Source organism: Pyrgilauda ruficollis, unplaced genomic scaffold (genome assembly GCF_017590135.1).
Source record: "Pyrgilauda ruficollis isolate IOZ18807 unplaced genomic scaffold, ASM1759013v1 scaffold3, whole genome shotgun sequence".
Lineage (NCBI taxonomy): Eukaryota > Metazoa > Chordata > Aves > Passeriformes > Passeridae > Pyrgilauda > Pyrgilauda ruficollis.
Window position 1 is genome coordinate 15,869,722 of NW_024524377.1, and position 17,755 is coordinate 15,887,476.

The 17,755-nt window shown below is 37.7% G+C and overlaps 1 protein-coding gene across 1 annotated transcript in view; it reads right to left on the reverse strand.

Moving 5' to 3' along the window:
• Positions 1-17,755, reverse strand: part of GRB14 (growth factor receptor bound protein 14) — a 58,640-nt gene that overhangs the window by 18,747 nt on the left and 22,138 nt on the right. Inside the window, exons 3-4 of the mRNA XM_041473389.1 lie at positions 6,177-6,333; positions 1,623-1,744 (exon numbers count right to left, since the gene is read on the reverse strand). Of these exons, the coding sequence (XP_041329323.1) occupies positions 1,623-1,744; positions 6,177-6,333 (279 nt within the window). The remainder of the gene's footprint in view (positions 1-1,622; positions 1,745-6,176; positions 6,334-17,755) is intronic.

The window sequence follows — 17,755 nt, forward strand, 5'->3', positions numbered from 1 at the left end:
AGTCTACAACTAAAATGCCAGTTTCATTATCAAGGAAAGCTCATGGGATAATTTATGGGACAGACCTACAGCTGGGGTGTTCAACACAGTCATGCAGATATGAACCAAACAAGGGTTCGACCATCACAAATAATGTTTCCTCAAGGCCTGGACAAATTTTTAAGTTAATATTCCCTTGGCCACCTAATGTCCAGCAATTTCCATTTTTAATGAAAGTGAATTTCTGGGAGGGTTAATTCATATTAATTCATTGTGATAAAGCATTCTTGCTACAGCTGGGACCAGAACACCCAGAAGAACTCTGCTTAGCTATAGCTGCTGAAGCTGGTGTAGCTGCAGGTCCGCCACGCTCCACAGCTGGCTCCACTCACTGGTTAAACAATACATAAACTTAATTTTTTGAGGCAACAGACAGAAACTGATGCATAGAAAGTCCCCCCTGAATATGAGGAAGAACTTATTTACTGTGTGGGTGGTCACATACTGGAACAGATTGCCAAGAAAGGTTGTGGAATCTCTCTCACTGGAGATATTCAAGAACCCTCTGGACGCAATCCCGTGCCATGTGCTCTGGGATGACTGCTTGAGCAGGGAGGTTGACCCATTCTGTGATTCTGTGAAAGCCTCTTTACTAACTGCAGACCATCTCAAGCTGAAAAATTTTTCACTGGTGTAGTGATATCTCCATATCTGGGACAAATCTATCGTGATTTGTCCAGAGACACACAGGTCAATCAAACAAAAAAACTCCCAAAACTCTTATATTTCTTGTTACCTTTACATTTACCTTTTTATCTTTTTCATAGATAGATAGTCTGAGTTCCCTTTCACTTTTTACCTTTTATCTAAGCCCCCACACAGTTCTGCTATTTCTCCCTTTTACATCTGAAAGAAGCTGGTTTTATAAGAGACAGCATTAGGAGATGTCCAAATACACCATGGAGCAACCAGATGGTAAGTTCCTTCCGCTGAGCCAGGACTGCTTCCATGGCCTTTGCCATCAGCCAAGGTCTGAATCAGCAGCATTAACCTTTGGCAACATCCCTGAGTTACAAGGTATCTCTGCTCTCTTTCCACTCCTTATGTATGCTAACTTTGGCTTCACTTTCACTTTCACTTACCCCTAATAGGTTATGGCTGCTCATGGCCTTTTGCGTCAGTTGCCATTTAGCTACAGCTGGAAGAAGCTGCAATTTGGCAGTGCTGGGCCAGAACATTCAATTTTCACTTCACAATAAAATCATCTTTCCTACAGGTGCCCCGCCTCACACTGCTTCATTTTATATTATGTTGTCACTTGATGAAAAGTTCACTGAGTTGCAAAAATTTAATTTTGTTTTATGTCCATGCGCAAATTTCAATACAATTAAACCCAATTGCTGCTCCCATCACTCCCAAACATAAAAAATTAACATGGATGTTTTACAAGTGTAAGAAAGGGACCAGCCAATGATCATGCACTACAATACATTGCTGTATTTCACATATTCCCTCTTGATTATTCCTTTTGACTCCTGTTACACTAAAAAATTTAAACTCTGACTATCTGTGTGCACCAAAAAAGACTGGTTTTTTTAGAAACAGTAACTGCACCACTTCACGGATATAATGTTAGGACTTACCAGTGGATTTTTAAAAAACTCATATTTTGCATAATTTTTTCTAAAATACAGTTTGGTTTCCTCTTCCATTACCCAATTTGACTGGACTTCCATCACTAATTCATGGTCTTCTATAGCTCTTCCTATAAGAAAACAAACAAACAAAAAAATTAAAGAAAATGCAAAAGCAAAAATCAAGCTCATGACTATCAGAAGACAAAGAACTCTCATGATCTACAGATAAAGCAGAGCAAAGTTAAACTTCCATTTAATTTAACTCACTCTTCATTGAATTTAACTGATTCTTGAGTCCAAAAAGACAGAGATTAAGGATGCTATATGAAAATCCCATTTTGTAATCAGATTAAATGAAGCAAATAAAACCATAAAGAAATTCAGAAAACAAAAAATACCCAAAAATAGTGAAAGGAAAGTAAGCATTTTGAAATCTTGTACAGGTTGTTCTACTCCAAAACACATTCTTCAGATGCAAGGGCAAAGAACTGAAGCTCTGAGTTAAAACCAGCATTTTTTTCCTTCAGTTTTATAGAGAGAAAGTGCTCCTCTGAGATGACATTTAAAACTCTTAAATGCTTGGCATTGTGACATTTAAGAAAACACCATTTTCTCAAGACTTACTTCTTGGTAGAAAAATATGACATTGTGCATCACCCCAAAGGATGGGTAAAGGTGCTGATATTTCTTTATTTTTAAGGTGTCACAGCAAAAAAATATTTTATAACTGAGTAAACTTACTTTTTTGAAGGAACTGAAACACTGAGTGCCCTCCAAAAAACAGCCCTGTAATCAAAACCCTAAATGGGGACATAAAAAGCTGCCTTTTAGATTAGGTAGAACGTTTTTGTCTTCCAACTAGACTGGAGAGTTTCCACATCCCTTTCTATCATCTCTTTATTACTGCTATCTCTAACATGAGGAGCACCTGCTACAGTCCACAACAGCCTCCTTAACTATGGAAAGTATTTAATGTACATGAAACATTTAATATTGGAGTACATGATAGAACACATTTCAAAAAGCCTCTTCTCCAGCCACCCAGTGGAGAAAAAAATTCAACTAAATAAAAAAAAGAAAGACATTGCTCAGCACTTTTGCACAGGTAGTGCTTTATGAGCCTTCCCAGCCTTCACAGACTACCTGAAAGAATGCAGAGTGAAATCAACATGTGACAGAAAGATACTCATGTGCCTGGCCAAGGCACTGCCCTCTATTCAAAAGAGGAGCCCCTAGAATATGTGTGTTCAGCTGCAGAAGCAAACAGAAAACTGTTTACAGCCAGCAGAAAAATTTCTCAGTATACAAGGAAAAATTTCTGGATGAAGATAGTACTTGCCTTACAAATGAGAGCAGTTATGGAAAACTGTTCTGTTTTCAGAGCCTGCCCTGCTCAGGGGAATTGCAGTGGCAGTATGGGACTCCCAGCACCAAGGTACTCAGTGGTAGGGATGGCATGGCATCATCCAAATTTAGGCACACTTCAGCTGCTTTCAATGATCTTAGACATTGTGAAAACCATTCAAGTTAAAAGAACACATACCAGTTAAAAGAACACATACCAGAAAGACACAGTTTTGAAATATATTGATTTATAGAGCTGCAAGAATTGCTGAACTTCAGATATTTGAAGCAGAACCCGTGCTATGCAAAACTTGGGAGGTAGGGAGGAAAGCTGAGCTTCCTGGCTGCCGAGGCAGCAGCAGTGAGGACACAACCACCCTTAGTGCTCAACAATAGAGCTCTGCACCCAAGGGCATATATGTGTGTGAAAACTGAAATATAGAGACCGTGGGTTTATGCTTTGCTGTAGGTGGGAGTTGGGATTTTTTTCCTTTTTAAACCTTCTCAGCAGATACCTCTACACAGCAATGAAGGCACAATCCAGTGATGTAATTCATGTCTGTCTTGATTAAAGTAGAACACTGTGCTCAGCTCACTAAGATTCATGCAATTACATCCAATTCAGCACTATTCAGACTGCTGTTAGATTTTAAAGAAAATGTTCACTAATTGATGGATGAATTATTAATCCATGTAATCCTGGAGTTTACACAGACACACACATTTGCTCACAGCACTTCTCCTTTCAATATCTATTCACCTAACTTATGAGATAAAAAATACTTTCCAAATTCACATGGGTAAAACATACAACAGTAACAAACAGAAAACAATCCCAAAATAACTCATCGTTTGAAAAGTATTTGTTCAAACTACTCTTCCAGTGTTTAAGAATATACTTAAAGCAAGTCAAGATGAATATGTTAACTCTTTCTAACAAAACCAGATCTAAACCAGCATCATGAAAATAACTCCATTATCATTCAGTACTCTAAAAATACATAGGGGGTATCTCAAATTGTTCCTTTCCTTGGCCAGTAATGTTGTATTGCCAACCTCATCATCGAGGAAATTATTTTACTTTTAAAATTAAGCATTCACCTTTTTCTAGAACTACACTGCAAGCAGCCAGAGCCATTGTAAGACTGCATGGTGAATGAAGGTCTTCAGCAATTTCGAGAATATCAGAATATTAGGAAAATTGATTTCACTAACTATCTGATATTGAAATCTTCCAGGAAATCCTCCAGATTGAAGAAAACACACTACTTGTTAAAAAGTGTACTGTGCACATACAGAAAGCTGAAGAAACAGTGCCACTATTGTTCTGGCATGGTTGCTCAAAGGCATCTTCTTCAATACTTACTACACTACTTAAACACCAGCTACCCTGCAAAATACAGAAAACACATCTGCTATTTGTATAGTACTGTTTTCTAAAGCCATTTTTCTATCTCTTCTTCTATACCAGTCATTTTCAACCTCAACCCAGATTTAACTCTGACCTTCCTCTGAGCTGGAAGCATCTTACAGCTGATATATTCAGTGCAAAAGGTTACCAATATCTTTGAAATTTTACAAAGCAAGAAAAGAAATTTGAAAAACATTTGTGTCTGCCTTCATAGGATAAAGGACTATAAAAGGGCAGAAAATAGTTTTAGCTTTTGTAGTTCATCCTTAAAATACAGCTGATAAACATAATTGAGTCAGAGATGCACAGTCAAGTTTATTTTCAATAAATGCACAGGGCCGGATCTCCTAGATACATCCAGAGGAAGAAAGGGACTCTAACAATAGCTTTAGCCATATTTCAATATCTGGGAGGGAGGGAGGGAGGAAGTGGCCAGGGAGAATGTTTGTGGGGGTGTTTGATTTTTGTTTGTGCTGTGTACATTTTTTTTAAATCAACAGAACTGGAGTTACCAGGTACCAGTACAGTCCCTTTTGAGAATTAAGAATTCCATGGAGTTTTCTATGTATTTTAGAATGCAGGAAGGCATCCAGAACATCCTCTTTTTCCAGCCACACTTTGCACGAGCAGATGGAACTGGCCTTGAAGTTGCAGAAGTACTACCTTTTTTAGCTCTAGTACAGTGCCAAAGTTCAAGAACAACATGAAAATTTTGAGTGATGTGAAATTATAACCATATTTCTTTGGCATTTGTCTTCTAGTATATTTTTTCTAACATAATTTCTTATCAAAAGCATACACAGCACAGTACTGAAACACTGTGCTGAAAAAGCAAGTACTATTGTCTAACTTGAGATTCAGTTAATATTACATTGCAGGTGGGCTTCTAAACTCCTCTCTTGCTAAGGAAAGTCTTTCCTGTATTCTGCATTTTTTACATCTCTGCAAACATCCCCTTTCTCCCTACAATTAATATTCCTTACGTTTTTTATAGTGCAAAAGTACACCTATACACTTCAAAAAGGAACAGAGATCAGACGTTATATTTTGAAACCACAGATTACACATCTTGAACTGTACAATAGAAAAAGAGAAGTTTTACTACACTAGAGGAACACTGACAATGTGAAAGAACTTTAGAACATCTTGTTACCAGCAAGTTAAAATACTACACATGGCATTGCTTCAATACAGTTCACTGGTCCTACGTGGAAGTTTGGAAGAATGGTTTTGTTTTCCTTTTAAAGTAGCACTGTCCCAGAGTTCACCATAAATCTAGCCAAACTGAATGTAGTGAAGGAAAACACTGACAGCCCACTCTGATATTATTTCTGAAAACCGAGTCCTATAGTAAAGATAAAATAGCACTGTGTAACCTCTTTCAGTCCCTGATGTCCAATATTTCACTCAGGTGTGCTAGGAACAAATAGGATTTTATTTCCAGTGAAAATAACCCAAGTCTTTCTAGAGATAAGCAGCAAACACCACCCATAAGAGAGAAAGGACTGCCAGATAAAACCAAGGTAGAGCAAGGAAGAATTTGCAGTGAGAACTTTAATTGTCAGTGTCTTCCAAACTGTTCTTACAGATGCAGATGAAACAGTGCAAAGCAAATGTACCATGAAAAAAATCTAGTTTATACCTATGCTTTCAAAAATAATCAGAAGCAACAACCCCAAAAATTAAAAATTCAGAAGAAACTTCCCATCATTTTGCTTCCAAGCCTAATAGAATCGTACTTCCATGTGAAAATGAAAACCAAACACCTTATTTAACATCATATCTTTATATATTATTAGTCTTACCTAAACCTGTGTGGGTAAGTTGTTCAAAGAGAGTCCAGCTGTGGTCATCAACATAGTGGTTCTTCAATATCAAGAGCTGACACACATCCCTGGCTGTTATATCACTTGGTACTTCCAAAGCTCTGCTAGTATCATCTTCACTATACACTTTGATTACCTGCAATAAATAAAAAGTCTAAAACATCCATAAGTTTAATCTTTGCTTCAGTTACTCCATATATGTTGCTCTCTCAGCTCTTCGTGACTGAGACAGGAACCCACACACACAGTGCAACATGAAAGACAGCCATTCCTCTCTAGTGCAATGGCATAATTAGGAACAGAGCAGCCAAGAAAAGCATATTTCGCTACTAAATCTGGCCACTGGATATCCCTTGCCATAGGAGACTGGCCAGATTGGTGCATTAGCTTCAAAAAACAAACCATTAATGGAGAGATAAATAAATGCAACAAAACTGTACATTCTTAAGTAAGCTGAAAAAGAAACCACACAGCATAAACAGTGAAACTCAAGAATTCTATGACTGCAGAACTGTAGAAAGATTTGATAAAGGGGTTAGTTCAGAGAATGGCAATCAGACTCAAGATGCTCACAGTTCTGTAGACAATAAAACAGGAGATATTACATACTGGCTTCAAATTTTGACACGTAAGAACTGGAATTCTTGCACACACATCCTCAGTTTAAAGGGTGCCCAAGATGCCTTTAACTGGTAAAATACTCCCCTCAGTTTATTGAATTTATCCATATTCATGAGAAAGCAAGACAAAACTCTCCTGAAATTTATGCACAAAACCTAAATACCATTGTAAATCCCTCATTAAACAGTAAGATACAAGTTCTCACTTTAAAGACAAACAAGCCTGTTACTGTCAGTCATTCTTAACAGCTGCCTTACCGAATACACGCTCATTTCAAGCATCTAATAAACAAGCAGCAATGTATTGTGCTCCAACTTGTCAAGGCAGCTCCCTCTCTGGTTTGTGCTGAAGTTGGTAGGAAAGTGAGCAGGAAACTCCAACTGTATCTCCTGCCACCTGCATCTTCCCACCAAGAGAAAAAAATCCAAAAATAATTTTTAAAAAAAACAGGTTCTCTCACTAATGTTTTCCAAACATCAGATCAAGGAAAAAGGACTCCATTTGTAAACAACGATGAGATTTTAAAGCACACTAATGGCCTTACTCCTCTACAAAAACCTATTTTTTCAGTGGAACTAAAGAGATACAGAAGTTTGGTTCCAAACTTTGGCCCTGCACATCAAATGAGTACGAAGCCTATGATATTTGCTTTAATATTGCACCTAATCAGTGTTGGCAGGTCAAGAGTTCCACACAATACTCAGCCACCCTTGCCACAACACCAATCTTCAGGATATAGCAAACATTAAATTCATGCTCCTAAAGTGCTGAAAAACCTCTCCCTACTCATGAATCAAGCACCTGAAAGCTGAGACATTCAAGAGAAATAGCAGCCCTTAGAGACAGAAGTTCCAATGTTTCCACAGGCCTAAGCTGCATCCCAGTATTTCCATTTAATCCAAAAGGCAAAAAGACCACATTGCTACTGAATTTAATACTGCCAAAGCAGGCATGGGGGATGGCTGTGGTTGGTTTTGTAAGATGTCTATGCTTTGGCAGCATTCCCACTGCTAAGCAAGAGAAACCAGCAGCAATGCAGCCTGCTTGCAGCAGAGACTGGCTCCACATACACAAAGTCCTACTCCAGTCACACAGAAATTATGTTTGGCCATTCACAATAAACCAGCATAAATGATTTAAATTCCTGCAATATTTACAAGGACTCAAAGAAGAAATCAAAAGATGTGTCTGGCAGGTGCACTGTGAAGGGGATGGAGGACTGTAGGGGTGACTAGAGGAAACAGTGTCCCATCACCTTAATAGAGGTCCTGCTCTGGGCAGCACTGAAGGTCACAGACAGCTTCATTAGTCTGTCCAGCAACTCTATGTCAGGCTGAACCTAAAGGATTTTAGAGGCTGAAATGCCAGAAAGGAGAGAGACAGCAGAGAAGGTGAAAGCAAAGGTAACAATTGAAGTAACTTTCCAAGCAATGACAATTGTTCTAAGTCCCTTCCAGCTGAAATATTCCATTCTGTTTCCTAATATTCCCGCAATAAAGCCAGGGTGGGAATCCATGTGAGCATGCTGGCTAGGGACTCTATGGCACAGAGCAGCAACTGCAGTTTTCCCCAGGCACTCATCAAGTTCAGTGATATGCTTATTTTACAGCAAGAGCACGTACAGCCCATGCTGAGGCTCTTGACGGATATTTTAACAGAAATTCTTTTTAAAAGGGTTAAGAGTCGCAGTGCAGATGACTTCACTCTTATTGCTAGAGAAACGGAAAAAGAGTTTTTAAAATGCTGGAGACAGCAACACAAGCCATGATAATGAGCTGCCTGTGGCCATTCAGCTCAGGGAGTGGGATGCCTTGGAGGTGGCCTTGGACTACTGGAGCTCAGCTAAAGCAAAACAAAACAACACAACAAAAAAAAAAACAATGAGAAAAAAACCCAGTTTATATTCTCTGTGAGTATTCTCACTCAGTTTTCTCAGTATAGGGAAACAAATCCTGCTCAAGTCTAGGAGAACACATCACCCCAGCTCACAGCTATGATGGGGTACCTTATCAAACACAAATGCTGCGACCTTTTTCTCTTCTTTGCAAGGGATTCAGATGCAGCAGGAGACAAGAGTCACCTAATAAGACTCTCATCAACTTCTGTCACACATTTTGCCTAACAAATTGGTGTAAATCTCATCACTTCGAGTGATCTTTGAGGGGTTTTTTTAATTAGAAGTTGCTCAGTATGCACTTGGTGCTGTGTTTGAAGCAAAGTCTCTTGTAAGATTGTAAGAACATACTTATTCCAAGAGGAGCAGATCAGATGAAAAAGGATAAATTCAAAATCCCATTTTTCCTTGGAAATATCTTGCGATACTTCTCTTCCTAGAAGTAGAGGATGCTTTGAGAATTAAAGGGTGGCAGAGCAATGCTAAAGATGCAGCCATGCTGACTTCCTATAGAAATGAGTAAGCTTGAATGATCACTTTACTTTTATTAGCGGCTCTCACCGTGTATTTGACTGGCCAGTCATCTCCACTTTCTTCCATTTTTTTTCCCCTGAAAAATTTGTCTGAGAAGTAGCACACAAGAAAAGAGCTGCTAATTGAGAACCAGCTCTCATTACAGTTTTCATTATCCTACACTCTCAAACTTTGCTCCAAAGCAAGCTGTTTCACTTCCCTTGCCTATACCTATTAGTAGGTAGAAAAACTTGTCTCAGCAGCACTGAAATCTTCTTTCCGGTCTAGTTTATAAATACAAGGAGATGTTAGTTCTTCCCAAGGCTAGAAAAAGAAACACCTCAATAGCTTCTACTTAAGTCACTGGAAGTAAGAAATAAGCAGCTCCAAGATTTTCCTATAAGAGGAAAACACCAAGCTCAGCATGACAAGCATTAATCATTTTCACTACCTATGGGAGCAGGCAAGGAGTTACAGCATTCCTACATGTTCTCTTTCAGTTTTCAACATACTAAAAATCAGCCAAGATCACAGAATTATGTGCAATGCATCTTTATCCCTCCAAAAATTATTTTTATAAGAAATGTTGCTTCAAAATTAAATATATTACTTTTTATATTTCACTAATCACATGAACTCAGAATGTGAAATAAATATTGAAAAATATAATCAAATATTTAACAAAGGAAAATAGAAAGAATACCCTAGTTTTTACACTAAAAAGTCACCAGAAGAAGCAAAAAACCAGCAATTGTATAAAAGAATAAGTAAAAGAGCACATAAGGTAAGCAGTGTGGGAGGAGGGAGGAGCAAGAGAAGCAAAGCTGGACTCTACTCCCCCGAGTCTTCTTCCCCACTCAACCGTCATCTCCACTACAATAATTAAATAATGTGTTCATAGACTTTTAAGAGAGGGTGTCCAAGTCTGATTCTTCAGAATCTTCATGCCATCTGTTTCGGAAGTTCCAATCTGCAGAAACAGCACAAACATATGCCCTGCACTGAGGAATTTAAAATTTCAAACCAAAGTCCTAACGTGTGAAAAAAGCCAGGTAGAACCCACAGAAAAAGAACCACTAGGACACAGATTCCATATTTAGGTGCCTACACCAATATGTCCCGACATTTATATGATTCTTAATGCTTCTGTATAGCCACTGACACAGTGGGTAGTCAGCACCTTTAAAAAAAAACAACAGGCCACTTTTATTTATAAAGATAAAAGCCCCTAACTTCAGCTTATGATTTCTAAAATTATTTCCCCCAAATAAAACACTGCACATTTTTGTAATTACATTATAACTTCTGTCACATTTTTGTTAAATGCAGAATTATTGTATGCAAAACCAGGCTTTGAAAAATCTTACACTCCAGGGTGTCACATATTTCTAAAATGCTGGCCTGATACTCTGCTAACCCCCCTCTACAGTTTAAAAATCAGGCTATTTGCCTGCAGCATTTGTTCTCCAACTCCCAACCCTTCTGCCTGCTAGACAAAATTTTTTGCTTATTGATATTGGCAAAGGGTGGAGGAATGTGCAGTGTATTTTAACTACAATGGAGGTGCTTGGAAGCTTCTAGCATTTTGAACTGGTTTATGACTTCTAGCAACAGTCTGTCTTGGTTTAGTAAGAGTCAGCAAAATTCTGCATTCATAAAAATATTTAAGAGGCTAAATCACAACTGTTGTTAGAAACAAATAGCATATTAGTAAAGTTTACTGTCTTCTTTATCAGCTGTGAATGCAAGACTTTCCATTTAAATGTCCCAGTCTACAGTTAAAATGTCAGCTTCCAGTATTTCCTCCAAAGGGAAGATTTCCAGGCCAAAAGGATTCCTGCAGTTTCCAGAAATCTACATCTGTCATTAAAACAAGGTGCATGCAATGTCTAATTGTACACATCTTGACTTCTCATTTGGAACATGGTAGAGCTTCAAGAGGCAGAAGGAACACAGCTCCTATATTCTGTCTTGCAATGAAACCAAATTGCAAAGAAGGAAGAGCAAAGTCTAGGAAAATTGGTCTACCTCTCCTTCCACAACCTAGAAAAACTTTATACTTTTTCCATAATCTAACCTTTTTTAAAATGACATTTCAAAGAGCAAAAATAATGTTAATTTCCAGCCTTTATTCTAACGTAAGATGACGGACAAGGTCCGTTTCTCTAACAATTAATACCTTTCTTGCCGCAAAACATAAAATTTTTTTTAGCCCTAAATATTCTTCTAGAAAGTATTAAAAAACTTGTTAAATTTCATGTTAAAAGTATGCATATTTTATCAATTAAAACAATTTCTACTTATTTTCTGTAATAATCTTCTGTGGCACTATATTTACTGTGGCACTATGGCAACTGTCCGTATGATGCAGCTCACAGAGCCACTCCCCTCCTTCAGACTCCTGGTACAAACTCCATGCCCTACCTATGACCATTCCAGTAATTACAAAATTGCACAAAAAACAGAAACTGAATAGCAGTGCAAAGAAGAAATAAAATATACTTTATATTACCTACAGGCAAAAAGGTCCAATTCTTACTTTCAAAAGATATACTTGCCACCTGATTTTGGGCAAGTCAGCATTAGCCCCTCATTTTTGCTTTTAACAATATGGGGCAGGGGAAGTGAAATCTGTTTCTGTACAGCAAGGTAACAGACTGAACTCATGAAGATTGGCAAAGCACTTGTACCTCCTCACCTGACTGCTGCTTTAGATGTGTAAATATGTTGTATTATAAAAAGGGAGGTTAAATTATGCAGATCTCCAAATTGTAACAGGCTATGTGTAAAAATATACCAGCAAAGTTCTTTCAATCAAAGGTTATGACAATCACATCGTGATACTGGAAAAAATGGCAGAATGAGGACAATAAGACATGCAATCATGGCAAAGACAACGTCAGTAAAACTGAAGAGAAACAGAGTTTGAAAGACACAACAGGGAAGCTAAAATACAAATATCATTACTTAATCCTGAATTTGATACATTCAATTTTACAATACTGGTCAACAGAAACAAAATGTAATTATAGATAGTAATAAAATAGTTACAGAAGATTTCATTTCCCTGCATAAAACTGAACAAAAAGGCAAAGTCTAGAAAAAGCCACTGCTATGTGTTGGAAAATTAACTCATAGTACAACTACTTTTAGAGCAGAAAGTCAGATTCTTGTAAACTATATGATAATTAGATGACAGTTGACCCAAAAAATTACAATAGTTGAAGAACTAAATAGCAACAGCAACACTGTGAAGTTCAACATCCTGTAAGTAGGAATGGCAGTAATAAATAGGTTAAAAGTGAAAGATTTATCACCATCAACAGCTATTACCATAAAGGACCAAATCAGGAGTAAGAAATCAAAGGGATCTACAGAAGTAAACCCCACAATAAACTCCTTAAAAATAATGCACATTATTTATAAGGAAAGGTAGAGGTGGATCAAATAACTTACTTAAATAGAGAGTCTCAAGTTAATCTACCAAAAATCTCTTTCAAACTATGGAGATTCCAACCAGTGAAAGATATGTCAAATCAACTGTTAAGATGTGTGTAAATAACTGTAAAGTTGTGAGGAAATTTAAATATTACCAGCAAAAAATTCAAATAATACACTTCCATGGAACATCAGAAATGAAAGAAAATTAACAGACTTGCCAAATGATTAAGCTGTTGAAGGAGCACTTATACAAGATAAACATACCACACAGAAGCTAAATCATTTATCTGCATTAATTATTCACAACGGATATGGAGCAGGTTCCCAGATCTAGTCTTTATAGGTGAAATAAAATTGTCTGTCTAAAATGGAAATAAACTGGACATTAAAAGGCAAATAGTTAACAGGAGATTATACAGTCTAGCATTTAAATGGCAAACCTCAGCCTATCCTAGCACCAGTGGAAATGTAGGCTTAGCTTCATCTATCACTTCATCTGCTGTGCACTGATTATAAAGTTCTGCTCAGACCTGAAAAAGTAGAAAGGCCCAAGGGCTGCTGCAGCAGATTAACTTTGGGTATTGCTTTGCAAATTCGTGAGTCACCAGTGCCTATCACCAGACAGCTAAGAAGGAATCTACTGACATTACCTAAATCTCTCTTCCCAGAAGAAAACCTACTCTTAAATTTATGAAAACCTTTTTCCATCTTGTTCATAGCAGTTCCTAGAGTGATTTAGAGTAACCATTATAATTCTGAAAAATCTCAGTGGGGTAATGCAGTTTACACTGTCTGGTGTCAATAACTTTTCCCAGGTCCTTCAAAAGAAGAGCTATAATGAAAACGAAATGGTTATGAAAAAGAGACTACAGAATAAAGATAAACTTGGAATACACAGTTCATTTTTAGAATAGCTGTCTATACTCAAGTAATTTCAGGCTCTTACTCACATTAACCCTCTAAATCAAAATGGAAGAACCATGTCTTACTAGCCACGATAAGTCTTAGTTATTTTTCATTAAAATATTATTAATGATGACTTTATACATTAACACCTGACACAAGGCTATTTGCAAAACTTCTTGGTGCAGGGAAAGGTAAATGGCTCCCTATTCCTGTCCTCTTAATACTATCACTTAAAGGCAGCTAGTCCAACATAGGTCCCTTCTCAACTCCAGTGCACAGCACGCATGGCTTTTCAATTAATCTAAACCCAATACGTGGATGATCAGGAAGGCAATAGAGTTTTACACCTTCCTAGCCACTAAAAATAAATTAATTAATGGTTGAATTTCTGTGAAACTTGGGTAAAATTATTATACAAGGGAAAGTAATTTGAAAACTCAGCTGAGACCATAACGTAATCCAACCACTGAGTAAACGTACACAGGCTATTCTCCCATAAGCCAAGCATCACCACTTCTTGGTGTTGGAATCACAATGCTCCTTCATAGAGCTCAGCTCATACAGTCCTCCTAACACAGCTCAGCTGCTTAGGCTAAATGTACATGCTTTATGACCCATTATTTTCACTCAAAGTTACCTTATTATTTCTCATGAAATCCACAGAAGATTGCTATAAAAAAAAAAGCAAGGTACAAAAATCCCCTTGGTAATAGCTAAGAGGTTTTGCCCTCAAACCAAGCCCTTTCTGATAAAGATTCAAAAATCTTGTTGTTTGACTTAAAGATATCAATATTCAGACCAAAATTGATTATTCAGTTTAATAAAAGTGTACGTTCATATGAACTTTTCTTCATGAAAAGTTAATTTAGTGAACCTGATCAGTGTATTAGCCTTATTAGTAAATTTATGGTATTACTATCTTCAGTCCTTTGTTTCCACACTGCCTGCAAAGTCCAAGCTTTAAATAGTTTTTATATATTTAATAGTAATATGTAGGTTTACATTTTACTACACACAAAAGCAATATTTAGAATGCATTTACCATAGACAGATGCAAAACATTCAATTAGACTAACTGGACTTAAAAAGAGGGATGGAACAATCATACTGGAGGATTCAAAGAATCTGACTTAAGAAGGCACTTTAGTATTTCATTTTTTTAAAAAAAAAGTTTGTCAAACAGAAAATGAAAATGAGTCATGTCTGAAGACAGAGAAGAAAATTTAAATACGAAGCCACTAAAATATACTTCTGTTTTTTGTATTCTGTGTACAACGAAGATGAGGGCAAAATGTTATCAGCCTCATGTTTGTATAGCTTGTCCCTATTTATGTCAAGGCACTAACATTATTTAAATGAGGCTTTCTGTATTTAATAGTGCAGTTTGTCCAACATATCCTTCGCTTGTCAGAGATAAATAGAATGCTGTGTTCCAGCACAAGGGAAAGCAAATCTGTTACTGCCGCGTTCTGGCTGCAGTCTATGTTTCTGAAGAGATACCAGCTATAAAAAGAAGTACCTATTGTTTCTACCAGGTTTTTCACACCATGTTGCTGGTTTCTCAGTAGAGCAGATCTCTTGCAAAGCTGAGAAAGACCAAGTCTCTGAATAACACGGTTAAGAGACCAATTAGCTTCCTATTTCCTTTGCAGCAGTCCTGAAATAGATTTTTTTAAATAAGAAAAAAAAAGGAGAACAGATTTTTTTCTCAAAACTCTCTTTCACTTTGGCCATTTTAAACAGAAGCTTTGGCTTGAACTGTAACACAGCTTAAAAGAGAAGAATGCCTTTATCACCAGCTATATCAGCTGTGTATTCCCCTGAAGGTCACTAGAGGAGAAAATCAGGTAGACTCCAGGACAAAGCAAAGTTTAGATTTTTAGCTAAAGATACAGTTTGGAAATTTTCTCTGTATTTCTGGTGTGGTACAAGGAATGTCCAGAGCAAATATGACAAAGGCCACATAAGGTAACCTACTGTAATAAATGGTTGTTTTACAATGCTGAAATACTTTGCCACTTGGTATATGACAAAAAAACTTGCTTTGCTGGGTCAGACTTCCAGTCCAGTACTGCCATCTCTGGGTATCTGTTTCTAGTCATCAGTGGAATGTAAGAGCAAGGTTTAACTGTTGTAGGATAGGTATCCTAACAAAAAAATGTATTCCTCAGCACTTATGAACATTCTTTTTTTATTCACATAGCATTGCTCCCTCTGGCCAAACATAAAATCCAAATAAAGAGTAAATCCTGCAGTAAACCAGTAAGTCTACTCAAACCACGTAAACGTTCAACTATACACTGTTATATCATTACAGATTTGTCAGCAGGTTTTGATGGCAAATCCAAACCCCTAAAGGAACAGAAAAAAAAATGAGGGGCACCTGGGCATGGAAACCAGCCCCTGTAACTGTTGGCAAAAGTGTAATAGTCACCACGTGCAGCAGACTAAAACAAGGGAACCAAGTGAAAAGGAAGATAGTAAGCGGGTGATGTAGTTAAAAGGGGGTGATAATTTCAGAAATTTAGTCTGTTTTGATAATGTTTACCTCTAATCATTTGTTCTAAAATGAAAATGGGGTATGTAGACTGAGCAATCTTCAGTCACACAGGAAAACAGAAGCCAGCAGCACATTTCCCATCTCTACGCTTGTTGTGATACCCTACATTCAGAGGTCTGCTGGGTTGTCTGGCTGCTGCTTTGCTTGCCCACACACAAGCCATGATCATACTACCATAAATATATGCATTTTATTTCTGTTATGATCATCCTACAACTTTTGTCAAACAAGATACCCAAAAAGGCAGTGACAGACACCAATCCAACAAGTTACAATCAACAGGACCAAGGGGAAAACGACAACATTGAGGACTTGCATATGCAGCTGATGGATATGATGAGCTATTGAAGCCTGGCTTTCAGGCCAGTACAAGACAAGCTGAGGGCTCCAACTGCTATTCAGTCTAGATATAATCTAATTGCTAACCTCTTGGAGAACTGGACTGACTAGCTCAGAAAAGTAGTCCAAGTGGCCTAAAAAAAAAGCATAACACTATGTTAGGGCAAAGGTTGTCAGTAGAAATTATACAATAGGCAACAGGAGTGATGAAAAGACTGTGAAGAAATCAGAATGCACTAATGAACAGTGGGGGAAAAAAAAGAGGATTCTAGTAGAAAATAAAGGAAAAACATTAAGGGTGTAAACTGAACACCTCCTCCCAGGTCTCGGTCCTCCACATGAATTTTAGTGGTGCCAAACAAAAAAGGTATCGGCAAAGACACCAACTGCAAGGCTGTGCAAAGCATGGGAAAGAAAGGAATCAAAGATGTCTCTCCAAGTCATCATTTTTGATGCCCAAGCGTGAGTTTTGGTGAAGATACTGGTCAGCAGTCCAAGACAGCCATTTGGATCTGCCAGAAAAAGGAGATGAAATACGAGAACTATGATGAAATATGAGATACATGCCAAGAGCCTAACAACTCTGGGTGAAGAAGGTGGATGTGTATTCTCAGAAAGTGTAACTTCAAGTTTGACTCGCCTTGCTTTGTACTGTTCCCAAGGCACCCATTATAAACTGTACTGCAGCAGAGTAAATCTGTTCTTATATAACTACTTTAAACTGTGAAAAACTGGTTGCCTTGAAATAATGTAAACATAAATAAAGGGTTGAAAGCGACTGAGTATGGACAACTTCAAAACAGAAATTCTAGGAAGTCACTACCAATGTAAGAGACTTAGACAGACTGGAACTGGGCTAAACTATCCAGTGTTACCACAGAATTGTATCGGTTGAGGCATTTTGATCTGTGGTGGGTTGACATTGTCTAGACACCTGGTGCCCACCAAAGCCACTCAGCTGGACAGAAGAGTGAAAATATAACAAAAAGCTTGTGGGTCAAGATAAGGATGGGGAGAGATCGCTCACTAATTACCATCACAGGCAAAACAGACTCAACTTGGGGAAACCAGTTTTATTATCAATCAAATCACAAAAAGCCAATGACAAATAAAACTAAATCTTATAACACATTTCCCCACCCCTCCGGTCTCCCCAAGTTCAATTTCACTCTTAATTTTCTCTACCTCCTCCCTGCTGGTGGTGCAGCAGGACAAGGAACACAGACTGCAGTCAGTACACCACAAATTGTATCTGCTGGTCCTGCCTCCTCAGGGGGAGGACTC